Genomic DNA, 25,939 nt, shown 5'->3' on the forward strand with positions numbered 1-25,939 from the left:
TTAATGCTTAAATTGTACAGAGTTTTTCTTTGGATGATTGAGAAGTTTTGGTAATGGTGGTGATGATAGCTCAACATTGTAGACATAATTAATACCAGTATATTTTATATTTGAGTGGGTTAAAATGGGCAATTTTATGTTATTTATATGTTATCAGAATAAAATTTAAAATAAAACATAGGCATGTACAAACCAGTGAACCCTAATGTAACCATGGTTTGTAGTTAATAGTATAGTTGTAGAAATTTTCTTTCATCAGTTCTAACAAATGTACCACACTAAAGCAAGGTGTTAATAATGGAGTGTTATATGGGAACTCTGTATTGTATAAGTGATTTTTCTGTAAACCTACAACTTTTTAATAAAATAAAATAACTTTAATAAAAGATTTTTAAAAGAAATGATTTTAAAATCTAAGAAATAGAAGAGCTCAAAAGACTAATACCAATAAAAGAAATTGAATCAATAATCAAAAACTTTCCAACAAAGATAAGTCCAAAACCAGATGGCTTCACTGGTGGTTTTTCCGCATTTTCCAGGAGTTAATACCAATCTTGCTCAAACTCTTCCAGATAAATTGAAGAGGAGGGAGCACTCCTTAACTCAGTTTAGAAAGTCAAGATCTTAATACCAATACCACAGGAAAGAGAATTGCAGACCAATGTCCCTTATGAATATAGGTGCAAAAATCCTCCACAAAATACTAGTGCTAAATCCAGTAGTACATTTTAAAAATTATACACCACCACCAAGTGGCATTTATCCTAGGTGTGCAAAGATGGTTCAGCGTAAGAAAATCAATTAATGTAATATACCCCATTAATAGATTGAAGGAAAAAATACATGCGCATCTCAAGTGATACAAAGAAGACATTTGACAAAATCCAGCATCCATTCTTGATCATAATACTTAAAAAACTAGGAATATTATGAACCTTCTTCATCATGATAGAAGGCATATTTGAAAAAAAAACATTTCTAAGCATTTGAGAATAGGCTATGTACATTTGCTCCTTGAATACATAACACCTCCATGTATATTTCCTAAGGGCAGTAATACTTTTGTAACCGTCTGTGCTGGTTTGAAAGGATGTGTCCCCCCTAGAAAAGCCATGTTTTAATCTAAATTCCATTTCATAAAGGCATAATAATCCCTATCCAGTACTGTATGTTTGAAACTGTAATCAGATCATCTCCCTGGAGATGTGATTTAATCAGGACGGGTTGTTAAGCTGGGTTAGGTGATGACATGTCTCCACCCATTTGTGTGGATCTTGATAAGTTTCTGGAGTCCTATAAAAGAGGAGACATTTTGGAGAATGAAAGCGATTCATAGACAGCAGAGGAGAACGACATAGCCACAAGAAGCAGAGAGCCCACAAGCCAGTGACCTTTGGAGATGAAGAAGGAAACGCCTCCCGGGAAACTTGATGAAATAGAAAGCCAGGAGAGAAAGCTAGCAGATGATGCCATGCTTGCCATATGCCCTTCCAGCTGAGAGAGAAACTGTGACTGTGTTCACCATGTGCCTTCATACTTGAGACAGAAAACCCTGAACTTCGTCGGCCCTCTTGAACCAAAGTATCTTTCCTTGGATACCTTTGATTGGACATTTCTATAGACTTGTTTTAATTGGGACATTTTCTCGGCCTTAGAACTGTAAACTAGCAACTTATTCAATTCCTCTTTTTAAAAGCCATTCTGTTTCTGGTATATGGCATTCCAGCAGCTAGCAAACTAGTGTAGTTTTCAAGTTCAAGAAATTTAACACTGACATAAAGTTTTGCAGTCTATATTGCAATTTTTCATTTGCTCCAATAATATACTTTTGAGCCTTTTCTTCCCCATTATTATAATCCAACCCTAGATCATGGGTTGCTTCTTTTTTTTTAATTGATAAAACAGCATACAAACATTTTTAACATATTAACATTCCGTACATGGTGTACAATTAGCGCCTCGTGATATCATCACATAGTTGTGTATTCATCATCATGATCATTTTTTTGAACGTTTACATCACTCCAGAAAAAGAAATACAAAAGAAAGGCATCTCATACCCCATACCCCTCCCGCTCATTGACCACTAGTATTTCCATTACCCAATTTATTTTAACCTTTGTTTCCCCTATTATGTATCTATTTTTTATCCATAGTTTTTACTCATCTGTCCATACCCTGGCTAAATTTAAGGAGCATCTGACACCAGGTTTTCACAATCACGCAGTCACATTGAAAAAGCTTTATCATTATGCATCATCTTCAAGAAACAAGGCTATAGGAACACAGCTCAAGTTACAGGTATTTCCCTCCACCCACTCTAATACACCATAAACTAAAATGGGGATATCTATATAATGCATAAGAATAACTTCCAGGAAAACCTCTTTCCCCCTCCCATTTTATTTATTTATTTATTAAACTTAACCACATACGAAAACAAATATTCTTACCATGTGATCATTTCATTCTTCATATATAATCAATAACTCACAGTGTCATCACATATATTCATCTTCATGATCATTTCTTAGAACATTTGCTTCTATTCAGATAAAGAAAACTAATACAGAAAAAAATATATATACATACCATACCCCATACCCCTCCCTTTTATTGATCACTAGCATTTCAAACTAAATTTATTTTAACATTTATTGCCCCTATTATTTATTTTTAATCCATATGTTTTACTCTTCTGTCAATAATGTAGATAAAAGGAGCATCAGACACAAGATTTTCACAATCACACAGTCACATTGCAAAAGCTGTACAGTCGTCTTCAAGAAACATGGCTACTGGAACACAGCTCTACATTTTCAGGCAGTTTCCTCCAGCCTTTTCATTACACCTTAACTAAAAAGATGATATCTACATAATGTGTAAGAATAACCTCCAGGATAACCTTGACTCTGTTTGGAATCTCTCAGCCATTGATACTTTATTTTGTCTCATTTTGCTCTTCCCCTTTTTGGTCAAGAAGGTTTTCTCAATCCCTTGATGCTGAGTCCCAGCTCATTCTAGGATTTCTGTCCCAGGTTGCCAGGAAGGTCCATACTCCTGGGAGTCATTCCCACATAGAGAGGAGGAGGGCAGTGAGTTTGCTTGTTGTGTTGGCTGAGAGAGAGAGGCTACATCTAAGCAGTAGAAAAGGTTCTCTTGGGGGTGACTCTTAGGCCCAATTTTAAGTAGGCTTAGCCTATCCTTTGCAGGGTTAAGTTGCATATGAACAACCCCCAAGATAGGGGGCTCAGCCTATTGCTTTATGTTCTAGTTTGCTAGCTGCCAGAATGCACTATACCAGAAACGGAATGGCTTTTAAAAGGGGGAATTTAAGAAGTGCTAGTTTACACTTCTCAGGCTGAGAAAATGTCCCAGTTAAAGCAAGTCTATAGAAATGTCCAATCAAAGGCATCCAGGGAAAGATACCTTGATTCAGGAAGGCCAGTGAAGTTTAGGGTTTCTCTCTCAAGTGCAAAGGCACATGGTGAACACAGTCACAGTTTCTTTCTCATCTGGGAAGGCACATGGTGAACACGGTCACGGTTCCTCTCTCATCTGGAAGGGCACATGGCGAATACTGTGTCATCTTCTAGGTTCTTCTCCTGGTTTCCTGTTTTCATGAAGCTCCCCAGGAGGCATTTTCCTTCTTCATCTCCAGAGGTTGCTGGCTGGTGGACTATGCTTCTTGTGGTTATGTTGTTCTTCTCTGCTCTCTCTGAATCTCTCTCATTCTCCAAAATGTTTCCTCTTTTATAGGACTACAGAAACTATCAAGACCCACCCAAATGGGTGGAGACATGTTGTCACGTAATCCAGCTTAACAATCACTCGTGATTAAATCACTTCTCCGGGGAGATGATGTAATTACAGTTTAAAACATATGCAGTATTGGTAGGGATTAGGAGAAACAGCTGCATTTTCAAAATTGGATTAGGATTAAAACATGGCTTTTCTAGGGTACATACATCATTTCAAACCAGCACACTTTGGTTGTCCCCACTGCTTGTGACAATATCAAGAATTCTCCACCTGGGGAAGTTGAATTTTCTCACCATTCCCTGAAGGGGACTTTGGAAATGTTTTTTTTTCAACTGTTCAGATCACTCTAGGAATTATTGGTACATCACTCTAGGAGTTATCGGGGCATCACTCTGAACAAATCTAAAAAATTCATGCCCTACTCAAGGTTCCATATATTATGGTGTCTAATTAAGCTGTCCACATAAGTTATATTAGGAAATGCAGTAGTCTAAATATAAATTTTGTACCAAATAAACATTTGTTGCTTTAGTTTCACACGTAAGGTAAAGTTTTAAAATATTAATTACCATCTATTTTCAGCACCCTGCAGTATTGACATTCCTTTGTTTTTCCTCATGCAGAAACATTTTTTAATTTGTACATTTAGTCGCTATCATTATACAGTCTAGGCATTCCTAGATTATACCGTCTCAGTTTTTATTGCCTATCTTTTCCTTCTGATTTCATTTGTGCCCCCAGGCTTCCTCCCTCTATCATTCTCACGTTCAGCTTCATTCAGTGTTCTAACATTATGCTACAGTCTGGTAGTATTCTGCTATCCATTTCTTGATTTTTACAAACAGTCCTACTTTACAATCTGTATCCCTTCAGCTCCAATTACCCAATATCTACCCTATTTCTGTCTTCTATGGTCTCTGTTATCCACTGAAATTCTCCATGTTCATTCACTAATGTCAGTTCATATCAGTGAGACCATACAGTATTTGTCCTTTTATTTCTGGCTACTCTCACTCAGCATAATGTCCTTAAGGTCCATCCATGTTGTTACATGCTTCATAACTTTATTCTGTCTTACAGCTGCATAATATTCCATCGATGTATATGCCACAGCTTGTTTATTCACTTTTCTGTTGTTGGACATTGGGGCTGTTTCCATCTCTCGGCAATTGTAAATAATGTTGCTATAAGCATTGGTGTGCAAATGTCCATTTGTGTCCTTGCCCTTATGTCCTCTGAGTAGATAATTAACCGTGGTCTTGCTGGGTCATGTGACAATTCTATACTTATCTTCTTGAGGAACCGCTAAACTGCCTTCGACAGCGGTTGTACCATTTGACATTCCCAACAGTCGATAAGTGTATCTCTTTCTCCACATTCTCTCGAGCACTTGTCGCTTTCTGTTTTATTGATAATGGCCATTCTGGTGGGTGTGAGATGATATCTCATTGTGGTTTTGATTTGCGTTTCCCTAATAGCCAGGAAAGGTGAGCATTTTTTCATGTGCCTTTTGGCCATTTGTATTTCCTCTTCTGAGAAGTGCCTGTTCAAATCTTTCATCCATTTTGTAATTGGGTTCTCTTTTTGTTGTTGAGTTGAACAATCTCTTTATATATTCTAAATACTAGACCTCTTGCTGATTGATATATTGTTTGCAAATATTGTCTCCCATTGTGTAGGCTGTCTTTTTACTTTCTTGTCGAAGTTCTTTGATGCACAAAAGTGTTTAACTTTGAGGAGTTCCCATTTCTTCCTTTCTTTCTTTCTTCAGTGCTCATCCTTTGGGTGTAAGGTCTAGGAAACCACCTCCTATTATAAGATTTATAAGATATATTCCTACATTTTCTTCTAAAAGTTTTAGGGTCTTAGATCTAATATTTAGGTCTTTGATCCATTTTGAGTTAAGTTTTTTATAGAATGTGAGATATGGATCCTCTTTCATTCCTTTGCATATGGATATCCAGTTCTCTAGGCATCATTTATTGAAGAGACTGTTCTGTCCCAGGTGAGTTGGCTTGACTGCCTTATCAAAAATCAATCGTCCATGGATGAGAGGGTCTTTATCTGAACGGTTCCATTCCATTGGTCAATATATCTGTCTTTATGCCAGTACCATGCTGTTTTGACCACTGTAGCTTCATAATACGCCTTAAAGTTGGGTAGTGTGAGACCTCTGACTTCATTTTTGATTCTCAGGATACTTTCAGCTATTTGAGGCACCTTGCCCTTCCAGATAAACTTGGTTATTGGTTTTTCTGTTTCTGAAAAGTAAGGTTTTGGGATTTTAATTGGTATTGGATTGAATCTATAAATCAACTTAGGTGGAATTGACATCTAACTACATTTGGTCTTCCAATCTATGGACATGGTAGAAGACCCTTCTATCTATTTAGGTCTTCTGTGATTTCTTTTGACAATTTCTTATCATTTTCTTTGTATAGGTCTTTTGTCTCTTTAGTTAAATTATTCCTAAATATTTTATTCTTTTTGTTGCAATTGTAAATGTAATTTTTTTCTTGATTCCCCCCTCAGATTGTTCATTATTAGTGTACAGGAACACTACAGATTTTTAAGTGTTGATCTTGTAACCTGCCACTTTGCTGTACTCAGTTATTAGCTCTAGTAGTTTTGCTATGGATTTTTCAGGGTTTTTGACATATAGTATATCATCTGCAAACAGTGAGAGTTTTACTTCTTCTTTTCCAATTTTGATGACTTATATTTCTTTTCCTTGTCTAATTGCTCTGGCTAGAACTTCCAACACAGTGTTGAATAGCCATGGTGATAGTGGACATCTTTATCTTGTTCCTGATTTTAGGGGGAAGTTTTCACTTTTTCCCCGTTGAGGATGATGTTAGCTGTGGGTTTTTCATGTATTTCCTTTATCATTTTGAGAAAGTTCCCTTCTATTCCTTTTTCTCGTTTATCGAACTCCAGAAACTTATGAAGAACCACCCAAATGGGTGAAGACATGTCGTCAACTAATCCAGCTTAACAGTCACTCTTGATTAAATCACATCCAGGGAAATGATTTAATTGTAGATTCACACATACAGTATTGGATAGGGATTATTCTGCTGTTGCAAAATGGGATTTTAATTAAAACATGACTTTTCTAGGGGACATACATCCTTTCAAACCTGCACATATCCTACCCAGTATGTGGCATTTTTCTGCATACAGGCCCCACCAGTATAAGGTGCATGCGGTATCTTTAATTTCAGCAGACTCTCCCTGCTGGGGCTGTGGTTAGGACAGAGAGGTTTGTAAGCTGATTTTTCCAGACCCTGGGGTCTGAATTCCTCAAGGGAGGGAATCCACCTGAGCTGGGCCCCAGCCCTCTCCTGGGGAAGGCACAGGCTCCAGACAACTCAGACGAGCTCAATTCTTCCTCTGCCTGGGGCAGATGGAGCCTGAGAAGTCCTGCAACTGTATCTAAAGAGTAGTGAAGCTCAAGAAACACAGCCACAAAAAAGACAAAGAAAAATCCTTTTCAGAGCAGTACCCCCATTCCTCGGGTTTGCCAATCACGAGTTTCAGTTGGTACATTGGTCTGTTTATCTCCAGGTCCTATGTGCCCCTCCTTTCCTTTAGGGCCCCGACCTTCTCAGTTCCAAAAAAAACCTCTTTATTTTATTTTTTTTCTTTTTCCTTCAGCCCTGCCCCTTCTGCACTGGGGAAAACCCCAGCAACCTCTGCTTTTTCTTGAAGTTCAGCTGAACTGGGGGCCTATTTTTAGTAGCCAAAATTTGTGAATTAATTCCACAATTGAAGCTTTGTTGCGCTCATCCCCTGCTGCTGGTAAAGTCTCTTTTCCATCCCTTCTGGGAAGCAGCCTGTGGGGGAAGGGTTCCAGCCGCTGTGGTTTGGGGAAGTCATAGTTCTGGGTGGGCTCGCAGCCGGTCCAGCTTGTCCAGAGTGGGATATACTGTGTGTCCAGTCACTGATGTAGCCCCAGCAGTTGTTCTGTACTGTTCCTGGCCTTTTACTAGCTGCTCTGGAGGGCCAACTGAATCCTACACCTCGCTAAGCTGCCGTCTTGGTCCCTTTCCCCAGGATAACCTCTTGACTCTGAAATCTCTCAGCCATAAAGTGTCTCTCAGACACTTTATTTGATCTCATTTCTCTTTTCCCCCTTTTGGTCAAGAAAGTTTTCTCAGTCCCTTGATGTCAGGTCACGTCTCATCCCGGGATTTCTCTCCCAAGTGTCAGAGTAGTTATGTCCCACATAGAGGGTTAGGTGAGTTCACTTGCCATATCAGCTTAGAGAGAGAGACCACATCTGTGCAACAAAAGAGATTCTCTGGGGCTGACTCTTAGGCTCATTTTAAGTAGGCTTAGCCTATCCTTTGTAGGAATAAGTTTCATAGGGGTGACCCCCAAAATCAAAGGCTTGGCCTATTGATTTGCTTTTCACCACTGCTTGCTAGAATATCAGAAATTCTCCAAATGGGGAAGTTGAATATTGCCTCCTCTCTCCCCATTCCCCCAAGGGGACTTTGCATATACTTCTTTATTCACTGTCCAAATCACTGTGGAATTTATCAGGGCTTCTCACTAACCTGGACAAACCAATAAAATCTCATGCCCTGTTCAAGGTATACTTAAGGTGTTAACTAAACCATGTACTTAAGGTGTTAACTGAACTGACCATACAAGTTAAATTAGGAAATGCACTACCCAAAATACAAATTTTGTTACCAAATAAACATCTCTTCCTTTAGTCTCACTCAGAAGTTGAAGTTTTAAAACATGAATGATATCATCCTTTATCATGAACTACTTTTAATCATCATTTCTTTAGTTATTTTTTTTTTTAATTTTGGAGACATGTATACAACATATATTTTCCTATGTCAACCACTCCCAAGCATACCATTCAGTGGGATTAATCACATTCTCAGTGTTTTGCTACTCTAACCACCATCCATTACCAGAAGTTTCCCATTATTCTAAAGAGAAACCTTGTACTCAGTATGCATTAACTCCCTGTTTACCATGTTCCCCTGCTTCTGGCAAACTGTCCTCTAATTCTGTCTCTGAGTTTGCGTATTATACCAGCTATTTCTGTTAAGTGGAGTTATAGAATATCTGTTCCTTTGCATTTGACTTATTTCACTAACTGTGATGGCTTCACGTTCACCCATGTAGTGGCATGTAGCAAAACATCATTTCTTTTTAAGGCTAAGGAATATTCCATTGTATCTTACACCTCATTTTGTTTTTCCATTCATATGCTGATGGATATTTGGGTTGCTTCCATTTTTTTGGCTACTGTAAATAATGCTGCTTTGAACAAGATATACATGTGTCTGCATGAGTCCCTGTTTTCAATTCTTTGGTGGTATATACCTAGAATTGGGATTACTGGATTATATGTTAGTTGTGCTGAATAATTTTACATTCTTACCAACAGTGTACAACATTCCTAGTTTTCTGCATTCTTGCCAGTGCCAGCAGTTGTTATTTTCTGTTTTTTTTTTAATTTAATAATAGCCATTTTTGTTTGCCTTAGTTGGTATCTCATTGTGGTTTTGATTTGCATTTCTCTAATGGCTAATGATCATAAGCATCTTTTCATGTACTTGTTGGCCATTTGTATATCTTCTTTGGAGAAATCACCATGCAAGTCCCCTGGGTTGTATACTTTTTTCTTGTCAAGTTGTAGGATTTGGGTCTTGAATCTATGAGAGCCACAAGAATTAAGGACGTAAAATGATGGTAGAAATTTGTTTCAAAGCCCTCGAGGAAAAACTCCTAGCCTCTGAACTGGGCCTAAATTAAGATTTTGTTTCCTATGATATGATTAAGAAAGGAAGGTAATTTACGTAATTTCTTTATTTCTGTTGTAGCTATTTTATTGCATAACAAACTCCTTGAAACTTAATAGCTTAAAAGAATAGCAGTTTATTATTTCTCATGATTCTCCGTGTTAACTGGATAGTCCTGATTTGTGTGGTTTTGGCTGGGACACTAGAAAAGGCTGGAAGGTTCAAAACAGCCACATGCACATGGCTGGCAGTTAGTTGGTGCTGGCTGCTGGTTAGGAGGGCATTTGGAACTTTGGTCCAAGGGTTTTCACTCTTTTCCATTTGAATCTCCGCATAGGCTATACGTGTTTCCTTACATTATGGTAGCTGGGTTCTTAGTGCAATCAGAGAGACAAAGGTGAACACTACAAGGCATCATATGGTCTCACATCAGAAATTAGTATCACATGTTTCATTCTTTTTTAAGAAAGCTAGTAACAATATCTGCCAAGATTTAGGGGTGGGAAAATATTCTTATAGTAAGTTGATTCAGTCATATTAGAAAAAAGCATGTGGGATGAAGGATGTGAGGCGTCTTTAGAAATGCGATTTATCACAATCCCCATTTGAGTTAGAGAGATGAGTATTTTGTCCAGCCTCATATCTCTAAAAATGTTAAAGCAGAGATTCAAACTGAGGTTAATCTGATTCCAAGAACTTCTTACTCTTCACCAGTGGCCTTCACTGTGGGAGTAAGGTACTTCTTTCAGAGACAAATAGGAAATAAACAGAAGAAATAAAAAAGTGCTTGGTCTGTGAGATTTGAGCAAGATCTTGAGTGATGAATCATATTTGGACATACATGTATAAGTGAAATTTGTGACAGAGGAAACATCACTAGCACAGATATATGGACGTGGGAAACTCCAGGATATGTAATGGAAAGAGCAGGTTATTCAAATGCACAAAGAGGTGAGATATATATGTTAGAACTGAAGCTGAAGTGGTAGATTGCAGTCAGTTCACTACTTTGAATACCAAGCCAAAGAGTTGGATATTTTTAGAAAATGAAGTTTTTGAAAGTTTTGGAGAAAGTTTGTTACATCAGACATGGGTGTCAGAAAGATCCATCTGTTTTAAAAAACACATAAAATGATTTGGGCAGTGGAGAATACAAATCTGAAAGATTGGGTCTAGTGCACTAGCAGTAGTCCAGAGGAGGGTTAACGAATGCTTTGAACCAGTGTACTAGAAATGAGAGGAGATGATGGTTTACAGAAAAATTGAAGTATTCAGATCAATAATAATTGGCAACTGATTACATGTGTAGATGAAGGGAGAGTAAAAAGTCAGGGTTCAATAATATTAAAGGTTGAATGTATCCTTATATTTGAAATTCATAATACAACGAATGTGGAGTCATTCCTTGTGAAACGTTTGTTTCCTCTGAAATTGTCTTTATAAAATTGTCCCTAAAATTATTAAAATCAAGCTATATTATTGATTACTATCACATTTAACCAGTTTTCATTAATAAATCATGCAAAAATTACGTATTGCCATTTCAAATTTTACTCTCTGCGTTTCTGAACTACTTCTTTTTCCCCCGCTAGATTAATGGCACTGATGCAGATTTTGAATATGAAGAAATCACACTTGAAAGGGTAAAAACTATTAATTATCTTGTTTTTTATGCATAAATATGTTTTTAAAGAAGTCTTTTACATATGTTACTGTTTCATATAGAATTCAGGGAGAAGATATTTCTAAAAAAGAACTATGGAATATCATAAGTTCACAGATCATAAAATTAGCCATGGTATTTTCAAAACATGTTATTTTTCTTTAATAACCTTTTTTTAAAATAAACTTTTTATTTTTAAATAATTTTAGATTCACAGAAAAGTTGTAAAGGTAATACAGAGAATTCCCAAATTACCTTGAACTCAGTTTCCCCTATTATAAACATTACTATAGTACTTTGTCTCAACTAATGAACTGATATTTATACATTATTATTAGCTAAAGTGTATATTTGATTTCCTTAGTTTTTACCTAATAATGACCTTCTTCTGTTTCAGTGTGCCATCTATAATATAATACCACATTCTATTTTGTTATCATGTCTTCCTAGGCTCCTCTTAACTGTTGCTCAGATTTTCCTTGTTTTTGGTTATTCTAGTTTTATTATTTATATTTAAGAATAAAATATTTATTTAAAATGAATATGTAATATCTTAGTGACATGGTCATCAATTCAATTTTCTCTTCTAGCAAAATAATCACCATGGCTCTAGTTGGCAAGACCCTATTGAAAACTTGTTATCATGTATTTCTCAAATCAGAAAATAATTTAAGGGTACAGTTCAGACATGTAAATATCCTTCATACATACTTTCCCCTTAAGAATATCTGCACCTAACATACTAAATTTTAAGAATGCCACCCTTGTCTGACCAACATTTTTGGAAAATGAAGTGTTTTATACATATAAATTTCTTAGGTAAATAAATGTCTATATATTTAAGACCAAAATCCTGAATGATTATATTTGTTTATATTTGAGATCAGAGTAGATTCTGAGTGAATAAATAGATATGAGAAATTCTTCTGCACATATGACTAATCTTGACTGTCCTTGAATATGGGTCATCTGCTCAGGTGAGGTGGTTGATACCTGAGTATGCTCTCAAGAAAGGACAGTATTATTTCATTATACATGTTTTAATAAGGAATTTTGTGACTTCTAAGCTTTTTTATTTTATTCATTTTTCATCTTTCCTAGTGCTTTTAAAATTTCTTTTAATCAGGACAACAACTATAGATTTCACTGATTGAAAAACTTGAATACCTAAATAACTTGGGGCCTTTTCACAATCTGTTGGTGGTGTTTTTAAGGCTCTGATAACCTTTGAAGAGTTTAGATCAGAAAAAATTTTTAGATCGAAATTTTTTTCATTAAAATAGGATTTTGGACAAATCATGGCAGAGTGTGCATTTGAACTATTTAATTTAATACTGGCAATTATGTAATAGATCCAGATGTATCTGCTTACCTGGGTTGCCTCAAACCAGAATTAGAATATTGGAATTATCTTTCAAGGCTTTGTAGCGGTAGAATCCCTTTCTTCAAAGAAAATACTATTCAGAAGTCCTATATGTAAAACAAGCTTAAGGTAGGACAGCTCTTGCAAAATTTACTTTTCTATCAAGAAAGCTCACATATGTTAATTTCTCAAGATAGCTTTCAGTGTTTAAAAATTGTAGTTTTTGCTTGTTAGGGTTATTGGCTAAACACATCAAGGATTGATGACAGCTGTTACTTAGCAGCTACATTTTGGTCATTTTCAAACAAGCTGGTGGCAGAGTTAGCAGAAGAAAAGTGCATTACCACATCCCATTTTTTAAAAGGCTGAAATAATATATTAGTTTTATCTACTGAGAAATAACAGCAGCAGACAGATAATTTCAGTGTTTCTCTCTTTAGAGAAATTTGTCTTACCAAACTTTAGAGGTGTAGTCTAAATGAAAAAGATTCATAGGGATAGCTCTGCAAACAGGTGACTAATCTATGGACAAACTGCATGTACTTTTGAAGAGAGAACCGTAGCATAGACTTAAAAAGAACTTAGTACTTTTTTTTCAACCTAACCAACTTAACAATAAAACAAGGACTTTTCCTTATAGTAGGAGCTTGTCTATTTCTTAATTTAAAATCTTCGTGTTCTATATCACACCTTTGTGTGTATGTTTTCCATATTAGTATAGTTTGTAGGACCTGTAATGACAGAAACCTATCAATAAACATCATTCTTATTGTTTCAGGAGTGTTGTTTTTAAAATATAGCCCATAGATTATTTTCAGAATTTTATACTTGTTGAACTTAGACAAGTTTTATCCTATTTTATTCAGTCCCAGATTTTTTTTTTTTTCTTCTATCCCCAGGGAAATTCAGGGCTTGGTTTCAGCATTGCAGGAGGTACGGACAACCCACACATTGGAGATGACTCAAGTATTTTCATTACCAAAATTATTGCAGGGGGAGCAGCTGCCCAGGATGGAAGATTGCGGTATGTTTTGCACTTTATTTTATGATGCTGAATCTACTTTATACTGTATACTCTTCTTTTTTTCCAAACTGGATAAGGGATAAATGCAGATCAGAAATACTATCATAATAACTAGCATAGAGTAGATGTTCAAACAGTAGTCAAATGACTACATATTTGTGCTCTAAATAAGTACTGTTCCTTCTTTCATTTAAGGAATTCAGTTTCCTGTTACAGGGATATTATAGCATTTTGATTAATAGTTCGAGTATTTGTGAGCAAATGCATAGAAATCTTGGATTTCCCTTTGTATTTTCAAATGCATTCTCAGGATGTTTTCCATTCATTTTCTGTCTGGGAAACATTTTTTAAATTTAAGATACAAAGTAATATATATGACCCTTTATATTTCATATTACAAAAGTAAAGTATATGCAAACTTTAAATAAATTAATATATTTTCTTAATTGAATTGCTGAAAATAACATCCTCATGTTTAAATTGAGTGTTCCATTTTGGAAGCTATCTTTAGAATAAAGTTTTCTTTGGGCTATAGATTATGACACTTTTGCTATTTCTTTGTTTTTTATTTATAATGACAGCCTGGAGATTTTAGTGCTAAGGATTATAGAATATTAAAATGAGCAATTGATTTAAGACTATTGGTACCTAATGCAGCTCTTCAGTTTCTAAACTTCTCACTGAGTATGACAGATAGTATATTAATTTAATTATACATAAGAATTAATAATTTCACCATTCATGTAAATGTAGGCATTTACTTCCTGTTTTGTTACTGGCCTTTTACTTTTGCCACTTATGTAGAAATTAGTGTCTTTAGTTTGTTTCACTGAAGAACATGGTACTAAGTTATTTCTGTCTTTGAATATAGAGTTTCTTTCCTCTAAAGAGAATTAATTAAATATAGAAACTTAGAGTAATTTTTTAAATTTTAAGTGTAGTTTTCCCTTTCTCTGTCCAATTTGAAATGAACCCTATTTTTTGTCCTGAAATACCATGTAATTGAAACTGATAATAGAGCTAAGGGAGAAAAGTTTAAGGCTAGGAAGAAATCATACTTTAAATAAAACATATTACCATGTCAAATTAAGATTATTTACATAAGGAACCTTTTAATTAAATGATCTAATCTTTAACATGTATGAATTTCAAGGAAGAATTTCATTCTTTAATTCTAGTATCGTTTAAGATGGCACTTAAAAAATTATTTGTTGTACAATTCAATGAATTAATCCCAATTTTGCTACTTCCTAGTTCTGTGATGTTAATATAGTTATTCAGTGTGTTTGAGCCTGAGTTTTCTTATGTTTAAATCACAGCTTTGTCGCTCATTGCCCGGGTGAAACTCTTCATGTCTCAGTTTCTCCATCTGAAAGATGGGAATAAAAATATGTATTTAACAGGTTGTTGTGAAAATTAAAACAGTAAAAGTATTTAACATGCGATTACTGCTAAATAAGTGTTTGCTTTTTTTCTTTAGTATCTTAATTCCATATATGGTAAGCATACAAAAAGTATATGATAAGCATACAAGTGGTTGCTGTTGTTCCTATTTAATATAAGAATTTTAATCTGTTATTTGCACTAGTTTTTTTGCTTCTTTTGTTAGTCCTTGGGAAATGTTTGCATTTATTACCTTTGTGTTTGGTATATTGAAATTTAATATACCAAACACAAGTTTCTTCATACCTTGAAAATGAAATGCCGAGAAAAGTTAGCAAACTGAAAAATTTATAGGTAAAATTGACTTCTTAATATTTAAATTTTTTTCCAGGGTCAATGACTGTATATTGCGAGTAAATGATGTAGATGTTCACGATGTAACACATAGCAAAGCAGTTGAAGCGTTGAAGGAGGCAGGGTCTATCGTACGCTTGTATGTAAAAAGACGAAAACCTGTGTCAGAAAAAATAATGGAAATAAAGCTAATTAAAGGTCCTAAAGGTATGTGATAAATCTAACTAAGACAAATTATTAAGAAGTGTCTGAGTTATATGAATGTGGTTAAAAGGGGAAATTTAATGTTGTATAATAAAAATCTCTGGGACATACCAAACTCTGAAATCTCTTCTACAACTAATTGATGCACTGTGCTTTGAAATTTATTGCTTTTTTGTATATGTGTTATTTTTCACAAAAAAGAAAAAAAAAGTGGATTGTGATGATAAAAGCATAGCTATATGATGATACTGTGAACCATTGACTGTACACTTTGGGTAATTACATGGCATGTGAATATATGATTATAGAAATTAAAAGAAAAATCTGTGGACAGTACATCACACAGTGAACCCTAAGGTAAACCATGGACTATAGTTAATAATGCAGTTATAATAATGTGCTATCATCAATAGTAACAAATGTACCACAGTAATTCAAGGTGTTAATAGGGTAGTATATGGGAACTGTGTATTTTATTAATGATTTTTCTGTAAACCTACAGCTTCTCTATAAAAAAAGAAAGAAATCTCTGAGTTAAATGTAATTGTATGTATTAATGACCCACAGTCTAAAATAACAAACTGACAAATTTTTACTGAACTTGTGTGAATTATAGAATTTGTTATTTCTAATTTTGTCTTAAGTGGAATCAGAAAGTCTGCATTCCTAACAAAATTCCAGCGTTTGAAAATGTCCTTATATTAGTCTTCGTATATTTCACAAACATTTTATCACTGTGAACATATATAAATTTTGTATTTTCAGAATAAGCTTCATATGATTTTTTCTTTTTTTTTTTGCATAGACAGAGAACCTGGGTCTCTAGCATAGTAGTCGAGAACTCTGCCATGGCCCACCCCCATATAATTTTTATATTCAAAATGTCCATAGCATATCTTGAATAGTTTTTAAAAGTAAGGAATAAAATATTTATTTTATTAGATTTGTCCATGTTTATATTATGTGCCTTATGTGAAAGACTTTTAGCATTAAAAGAAATGTAATATCCTTGCCCTTGCACACTTGGAAGTCAAGTGTATTGTTGATATTAATTTCTCATCATTATCTGCAAAGTGCATTAAAAGCAGATACACAGTCTAAGTTAAAAGAAGGAAGTATTTAAGTGTGTGCCATAGACAGTTTCATCTGTTATGAAAACTATTAAGATGTGATTTCTACATTTTGGAAAACATGATGGTAAAAAGGGTGGATAGAAATATTGATTCTAATATGTGACTTCATGGAAGAGGTAGGTTTCAGAAGTTCAACTAATGAAAAAAGGAACAGAAAGTCTGGAATTTGTCTAGTATTGAAGCTATGAGATTTATGAATTATGGAAATTCCTTATTAAAACTGTCATTTCACAGAATATTAGGAAAAGAACAGATATATACCATTTCTAAAACCTGCCAGTCTGTGTACCACCGACAGACAATTTTTATTATTTTTTTTCTCAATTACTTTAATCTTAGGAAGTTTTTAGAAGTATTTGTAAGAAAATAGTATGAAACTTACTGCGCAAACTTAGGTTTTACAATGATTATATGGATACTTTAAATATACTTATGGTTAAACTAAGTAAGATATCCATTTTTGGTGGTTCTAAGTGTACTTTTTTTTTTTTAAAATAAAGAAAAAAGAAAACATGGAAACACAAGTGAAAATCTCTTTGGACATGTGCATTTATAGAGTCTTTGAGAAGACTTTTCCACCCCCACCCTACCCCCAAATTACCAAGAGGAATCCATTTGTAATTACTACAGGAACACCTATATTTATAATTGTCACTTGATTCCAGAACAGATATTTAGAATGAAAGAAGTAGATAGCTGGACAGATTCTTTTCTATTAAAAAAAATAGTGTGATGAAATTATCACTTTCTTACCTTTAGACATTTCATTCTAGGCTTAAGTTGGTATTTATTGAGGAGACTCTAAAACTAGTGTTTTTCAAGCAGGTCTCGGGTTCAGCATTGCGGGAGGTGTTGGAAATCAGCATATACCTGGGGATAATAGCATCTATGTAACCAAAATAATTGAAGGAGGTGCAGCGCATAAAGATGGCAAACTTCAGATTGGAGATAAACTTTTAGCAGTAAGTATAAGAAGTTTGTTATTTTTATAAAGCCATTTTGATGCCTGTTTATTTCTGACAGAATTAGAATTCTACATGCTTGAAATGTTTATTTGACTGAATACTAAGCTTGCTTTAGTCAAAACCTGAAAAATTATTCTTGGTATTATCTTTATTTGCCGTTTCCTCTCACATCCTCCTCTTTTTCTTTTGTTTCCTTTTTTTTACATCTTTTTTTATTGAAAGGTAGGAAGACTTGGATGCACATGATTAATCATAATCCTTAGATCCATATATAACATGCAGTCATCATTGCTCATTCATGACCCTCTTTTTTTTTAATTGAATTTTTAAATTTTTTATTTATAATATTATGAAACTAGCAAACTCATTACTCAGCTAAGAACTGGATCATCTACAATTTATGCTTCTCATTCCTTTGCTGCTTTCTTTCCTTTTAAAATTGTTTTATTTATTTTTACCTATAGAAATACATTAATATATTCTCTTTTATAACAATAAACAAACCATTAGATAAAATTTTGTGGTCCCTTTCAAGTTCCTTCATGGTACCCTTCCCCATTCCTTAAAGAAAATCACTTTGGTTTATTTTCTTCCTCACCATTTAAAAATATATGTTCATACAGATTTAATTGAACTTGTTTTGGTTGAGTTTCGGAAACATTAATGGCATGTAACGCAGTATGTGCTATTCTTCAGCATTTTATTCAGTGATGTGTTTTGTTTTTTTTTCATTCCAGCCCTATAATTTTATTGTTTTAAAATGTAAATAACATAACTTTTGTTATTTTAACTATTTTTAAGCATACAATTCCATGGCATTAATTAAATTCACAATGTGATGCAGTCATCACCATTATTTCCAAAACTTTTCATCCCCCCAAATAGAAACTGTGTGTACTCATTAAGCAGTAACTCTCCATTCACTCCTTCCTTAGCCCTTCTTAACCTCTGATCTCCTTTCTGTCTCTGTGAATTTGCCCATCCTAGATATTTCATATAAGTGGAATCGTACAATATTTGTCCTTTTGTTTCTTGCTTACTTCATTTAGCTTAGTGTTGTCAAGGTTCATCCATGTTGTAGCCCATATCAGAACTTCATTCCTTTTTATGATTGAATAATATTCCATTGCTCATAAATACTACATTTGATCATTCATTTCTTAACGGATACTTGGGTTATTTCTTTTGGATATTGTGAAAAAAGGCTACTGTTAACATTAAGGTACAACTATCTGTTTGAGTCTCTGTTTTCAGTTATTTGGGGTATATACGAGTAGAATTGTTGGATCATGTGTTAATTCTTTATTTAGCTTTTTTTTAAGTAATAGTTTAATTTTATTCAGATATAGTTAAAAGGTTAACTCATTCATAAGAACATTTTGCTATTCTAAGATCCTTTGCCTTTCATCATCTCTTAATGAATAAATCCCCACCATAAGAGAAATATTAGAAATTGCATTGAAAATGGAGTACAATAAATATTATCAAAACCTTTAAAATATGGTTTATGAACAATTTTACACAGTGGGTTCCCTGTATATTTTTCTTTTCTTTTCATGAGCAGACACCGGGAGTTGAACCTGGGTCTCTGGCCTGACAGGCGAGAACTCTGTCTGCTGAGTCACTGTGGCCCGCCTGGGTTCCCTATATATTTTAACAGATCTATGGTATTACTTTGAACAATCAGATTTCCTTCAGATATGAAAGACAGAGTTGGCATTTTTTTCAGTAGTGTATTTTAAACCTGTCAGAGATTCATCAGTGTAGAATTTCACTTCCTTATAAGGTAATATTTTTTTTTATAAATTAAAAAAATTTAACAACAAACGAACAAAAACATTAACATATCATTCCGTTCTACATATATAATCAGTAATTCACAATATCATCACATAGTTGCATATTCATCATCAAGATCATTTCTTAGAACATTGCATCAATTCAGAAAAGAAATAAAAAGACAACAGAAAAAAATAAAACGAAAACAGAAAAAGAAAAAAAGATTATACATACCATATCCCTTACTCCTCCCTTTCATTGATCACTAGCATTTCAAACTAAATTTAACGTTTATTCCCACTATTATTTATTTTTATTCCCTATGTTCTACTTGTCTGTTGACAAGGTAGATAAAAGGAACATCAGACACAAGGTTTTCACAATCACACAGTCACATTGTGAAAGCTATATCATTATTCAGTCATCATCGAGAAACATGGCTACTGGAACACAGCTCTACATTTTCAGGCAGTTTCCTCCAGCCTCTCCATTACATCTTGAATAACAAGGTGATAATCTATTTAATGCGTAAGAATAACCTCTCTTCTCTGTTTGGAATCTCTCAGCCGTTGACACTTTGTCTCATTTCACTCTTCCCCCTTTTGGTCGGGAAGGTTTTCTCAATCCCTTGATGCTGAGTCTCAGCTCATTCTAGGATTTCTGTCCCACATTGCCAGGGAGGTCCACACCCCTGGGAGTCATGTCCCACGTAGACAGGGGGAGGGTGGTGAGTTGCTTGTTGTGTTGGCTGGAGAGAGAGGCCACATCTGAGCAACAAGAGGCTCTCTTCGGAGTGACACTTAGGCCTAATTTTAAGTAGGCTTGGCCTATCCTTTGTGGGGTTAAGTTTCATATGAACAAACCCCAAGACTGGGGACTCAGCCTGTAGGTTTGGTAGTCCACACTGCTTGTGAGAATATCAAGAATTCAACTTGGGGAAGTTGAATTTCTCCCTGTTCTCACCATTCCCCAAAGGAAACTTTGCAGACACTTTTCCCATCACTGATCGAATCACTCTGGGATTCATCAGAGCATCACTTGGACAAACCAACAAAATCTCATGTCCTACCCAAGGTTCCAAGTACTCAACGGTGTTCAATCAAGCTGTCTACATAAATTATATTAGGAAATGCACTAGTCAGGATATAAATTTTGTACCAAATAAACATTTTTTGCTTTAATCTCACACATGAGGTGAAATTTTAAAATATTAATTACCATCTATTTTCAGCACCCTGCAGTAATGACATTCCTTTGTTCTTCCTCATACAAAAACATTTTTAAAATTTGTACATTTAGTCACTATCATTATACACTCTAGGCATTCCTAGATTATACCATCTCAGTCTTTATTGTCTATCTTTCTTTCCGATTTCATTTATGCCCCCAGCCCTCCTCCCTCTATCATTCTCACATTCAGCTTCATTCACTGTTTAATGTAATTTGTATTATAGTTAGGTAATATTGTGCTGTCCATTTCTGAGTTTTTATATTCAGTCCTGTTGCACAATCTGTATCCCTTCAGCACCAATTACCCAATATCTTACCCTATTTCTATCTCCTGATGGTCTCTGTTACCAACGAAATGTTCCAAGTTTATTCACTAGTGTCGGTTCATATCAATGAGAATATAAGGTAATATTTTAAGTATCCTTTTAAGATCAAAGCAGAAACTAGACCCAGCTCTGGGAATACATGAATTTGTAATGTATTTCAACCTCATGCATCATTGTAAACTCTTTGCTGTGAGTCTTTGCAGATACTCTTAACTAAGAAAAGATTAACAGGTTCTTCTGGACAGACATCAAATCTTGGATTATCTTTGTATGCCATTGTTTATGTTATCAAAAAATCTGATAATAGCAACATATTGAATGTTGCAAAACTAAGAGCATTCAATTTGATTATACATCCTAGCTTTCAGCATTTACTTCTGAGCACAGTAAACTCAAGTTTTATAAGGATAGTTTAATATTTGTTCGTCATCAATATCCAGCACCTATGACAAAACCTGGCACAGAGTGTTCAATAAATACCTGTCGATGATTGAACAGAATTTTCACTAGCAAGTGAAAAAAACAGATAAGCTTTGAATAAATGGCACAGAAATACCAACTGTTTCATTATGCAGCAATAGGGGCTTTTTGTGAAAATCTAGGATCACTTATTATTAGTAGATTGAGAATTGAATCAAAATAATTTCCTCTAAAAATAAAGGCATTCTCTAATTCATAGTGGAGGGAAAAAGTAACGCCATCTTATCCAAAACTGCTAAGTGAAACTCTGGAATCTGAGCTAAGTGAAAACTACCATAATATTAAGTAAAACAATTCCAAAACTAATGTATTTTACATATTAACTACAGAATCCATTTTCTTTCTGCTATACTCCTTAACTGAAATGAAAATATTTTTTGAAGGTTTCTTATCAGACTCCTAATAGAAAATTTCAAATCAGTTAAATCCTTTTAGTCCTTTAATGTACATTCAGGGAATTTCAAAGATGGAAGAAACCTATTAGACTCACATCATCAAAAACAAAACAAAAGTATTGCGTTATGACCTAAAATAAATATTAGGTAATTTATATACATATAACATGATGGTAACAGCCATCATAATTTTGTCTACATATATGTATTTCACCCAGCATTGTTGAAATCAGCCTGAATTAAAGTTGGTTAAATGAAAGCATTCATCTATAATTTTATATAAAATTATATAATTTTTAAAATAATTGAAATGCTTAAATTGTTAAAGAGTCATAATAACACTGTGTTCTGAAATTAGAAAAATCTTAGCACATACGAAAACATAGTTACCTGTTTCAGTTAGGTCAATGTAAGCATTTATCAAATTCTCCATTATCATCATCAAAAAAGTTTTTAAAGTCTTAATTTTCAGGTGTTATACAAAATATACACTAATCAAATGATACATGTTTGGCCTGACCAATTCCACAAAGCTAAGTGGAAGGGAAAGGAAAAAAAAACTGTACAGTTAAATTTCAAATCCTACATATTTAATCTTTTATTTATGTCTCCCTCTTTAGATTTATAAAGATACCAGCACTCTTGGGTACAAATTGAAAGCAGCATAGAAATTTCACTGAAATTAACTCTCATCAGTTTAGTCCATCCATTTCCTTACACAAAGAACAGCTTTTCCATCAGAATCCAGTAGAAAAATAATATAGATCTCAATTTCCTGATCACCTTTGAGCCCAGGGGCAACAAGTGTTTGCAATAACCAAAATTTGTAGCTTAAGGACTTTGTAGTCTTCAGTACAAATATTTTTCTGGTAATCAAAATTTGTCATCTAAGGAAATCCTTTAGTGGTCTAGGGGCACAGTTCGGGGGTTCATCTTCTTTATGGATCATCATTGAAGCAATAGCACCATTATTAAACTCAAAAGAAATTCCTCCATCCACAACCATACAGGCATCCCAACAACGAGAACATGCACAAACTTTTGAGGAGAAACAGTGCTGATGACTGCTTGAGAAAACTGTTTGCCATTGGTTCTTTTTTTTTTTTGTTCCTTCCCCTGCATGGGCAGACACCAGGAATCAAACTCGGGTCTCTGGCATGGCAGATAAGAACTCTGGCTCCTGAGCCTCTGTGACCTGCCCTGCCATTGGTTCTTGAATAATGAAAAATATTTTTGGTTCTTTTTGACTGTAGAGCAGTGATTCATTATGCTTATTTATTATTTTCTCTACCAATTCTTTGTTCAGTGGAAGACTCAGATTTCCTTGTCACTTTGCAATATTTCAAACATCTTCCACAGCCTATATTGCAAGCCTATTAATATTGAATGACCAGGCATTTGATCCTGTTCCAGTACACAAATTGAGCCCTGACCTCTTCTGTTTTTGCCATGGACCATCACCAAGTGAAATTTCATAGTAGGAAGCCCTGGAAGGCAGACTCTCCCCAATGAAGACTTCATTTAGTGCTCTCACTGGCAAAAGCTGGGGTCTTGAAGCTTCTGATCCTTCATCTTGAACTCCTTCAGTATTGAAGGCTCTGTCTGCTGTGTTGATTTAAGCTTTGTTGCTGTTCATGAAGGTCCACAGGAATGGGGTTTATGCCAGTCTCTTCAAGTTATAACCAGATTCGCTGCCTCCATAACCACCTGAACTCACCACGATAGACCTTCTGTAAGACTTCTGGAAAGGAATGTGTATATTGAATAGGCAGACATAAATGACCCTCAGACCTGGGTCAAGGGCTTAGGTCTATTCTGCCACAGATCCTCCTCCCAGAGTATCCTCCTCCAATAACTGGTTTAAGTCTGTGCAGGACGTTACTTGCAGCCAGAAGCATTGTGCCATCACCTCCTGCAGCTATGACAGCATCTGCCTATCGTACAAGTCTCTTCATTATATCTCTCCTCTTTAAGATGAACCTCAGTTCTCTAATTTCTAAACTATTGAGAATATATTCCACATTTTTGTTGTGAATATGATGTTGTTCAAGCAGTCCATTGTAGCTAGAGCCTTTCAACGTGAGCAGCTGCTTCAGGTCCTCCAAGAGCTCGGCAAAGCAATATAGCTGCTGCTCAAACTCGTACTGGGTGGTTTTTGGCCACCACCACTGCCTGGGACAGGCAGAAGCCACCATTTGAGTGGCTACCACAGCCTGCCAGCTCACGTGGCTGCCCCTGCCCCAGGTGCCACTAGCAGCCATCATCACTTCTGAGCCCTCGCCACCTGATTGCCCCCCACATGGTGACCGATTTAACTTTTTGAGGAACCAACCAACTTTTTTTACATTGGCTTTTTACGTTCCCACCAGCAGTATATGAGGGTTCTTTATACTGTTGCTAACAATTATTATGATGGTTTTTCTGAGGATAGCCATCCTAGTCAGTGTGAAGTTTGATTTCATGGTTTTGATTTATTTGCATTTGTAGCTAATGGTGTTGTGCATCTTCTCATCTTCCTCTTGGGCAATTGTTATTTTCTTTGAAGAAATGTCTTTTCAAATCCAAATCCATTTTTTAATTGGCTTTTTCATCTTTTGGTTTTTATGTTCTTTATATATTCAGGATATTAAACCTTTATCAGATGTATTATTTGCAAAAAGTTTCTTCTGTTCTGTGGGCTTTTTCATTTTAACAGTAGTATCCTTTGTTCCACAAAGTTTTTTTTAATTTGAGTGGTCCAATCTGTTTTTTCTTTTGTTGCCTATGCTTTTGTTGTCATATTTAAGAAATTATTGCCAAATCCAAAGTCATGAAGATTTGCCCCCTATGTTTTCTTCTAAACATTTTATATTAATTTAAGAGTTGTTACTCTTAAATTTAGGTCTTTAATGCATTTTAAGTTAGGTGTTATATATTGTGTACGGTAAGGATCCATATTCATTCTTTTGCATATGGATTTTCAGTTTTCCCAGTACCGTTTGTTGAGGAGAATGTTTTTGCCTCACTGAAGGATGTTGTCAACCTTGTCAGAAACAATTGATCATGGGTGAGGGGTTTCTTTCTTTTCCATTGATCTGAATGTCTATCCTTATGGCAGTACCAAACTGTGTGATTACTGTAGCTTTGCTTTGAAAACAGGGATTATGAGTCCTCCTACTTGTTCTTCATTTTTAGGATTGTTTTCTCTTTTCTGGGTCATGAAATGAATGAATTTTAGGATGGATTTTTCCATTTCTACAAAAAATACCACAGGGATTTTGAAAGGGATTGCATTTAATCTGTATACTACTTGGGCAATATTGTCATTTTAAGAATATTGTCTCCCACTCCATGAACATGGGATATTTTCCCACCTATTTAGGACTTTAATTTCTTTTTACAATATTTTATAGTTTACAATATACAATTTGCATCTCCTGGATTAAATTTATTCCCTAGTATTTTATTCTTATTGATGCTATTTTAAATGGAATTGTTTTTTTAATTTTTTTTTCATTGTTGACTGCTTGTGTATAAAAATGCAACTGATTTGGGGGTGTTGATTTTGTATCTTGCAACTTTGCTGAGTTTATTAGCTATAACAGGTTTTTGTTTTAATTTTTTTTTGGTGGATTTTTTTTTAGGGTTTTCTACATATAAGAGCATGTCGTCTATAAATAGAGTTCCTTCTGCTTCTTCCTTTCCAAATTGGTTGCCTTTTATTTATTTTTCTTGCCTAAATACTCTGGCTATAATAAGTAGAAATTATGAGAATCAGCATCTTTGTCTTGTTTTTGATCTTAGGAGAAAAGCTTACGTTGTTTTTTTTTTTTTTGCCATTGAGTATGATGTTGGCTGTGGATGATCATAATGGCCTTCATCATGTTGAGGAAATTCCTTCAATTTCTGATTTCTTAAGTGCCTTTATCATGAAATGGTGTTGGATTTTGTCAAATGCTTCTTCTGCTTCAATTGAAATGATCATGTACATCTTATTGTGTGGTACTTTACTTTGATTTTCATATGTTGAACAACTCACCTGATTACGGTTTATTATCCTATAATTCTTTTAATATGCAGCTAAATTCAGTTTGTAAGTATTTTGTTAAGGATTTTTCATCTATATTC

General features: G+C 34.7%; 1 protein-coding gene and 1 pseudogene across 8 annotated transcripts in view; one reads left to right on the forward strand and one right to left on the reverse strand.

Moving 5' to 3' along the window:
- DLG1 (discs large MAGUK scaffold protein 1) overlaps positions 1-25,939 on the forward strand; it is a 318,826-nt gene that overhangs the window by 159,211 nt on the left and 133,676 nt on the right. For all 8 annotated transcript variants that reach the window (XM_077117938.1, XM_077117940.1, XM_077117941.1 and 5 more), the window contains 4 exons: positions 11,126-11,176; positions 13,459-13,583; positions 15,358-15,527; positions 17,483-17,619. In XM_077117938.1, the coding sequence (XP_076974053.1) occupies positions 11,126-11,176; positions 13,459-13,583; positions 15,358-15,527; positions 17,483-17,619 (483 nt within the window). The remainder of the gene's footprint in view (positions 1-11,125; positions 11,177-13,458; positions 13,584-15,357; positions 15,528-17,482; positions 17,620-25,939) is intronic.
- On the reverse strand, positions 22,347-23,730 carry LOC143648241 (NAD kinase 2, mitochondrial-like; annotated as a pseudogene).

Source organism: Tamandua tetradactyla, chromosome 10 (assembly GCF_023851605.1).
Source record: "Tamandua tetradactyla isolate mTamTet1 chromosome 10, mTamTet1.pri, whole genome shotgun sequence".
Classification (NCBI taxonomy): Eukaryota; Metazoa; Chordata; class Mammalia; order Pilosa; family Myrmecophagidae; genus Tamandua; species Tamandua tetradactyla.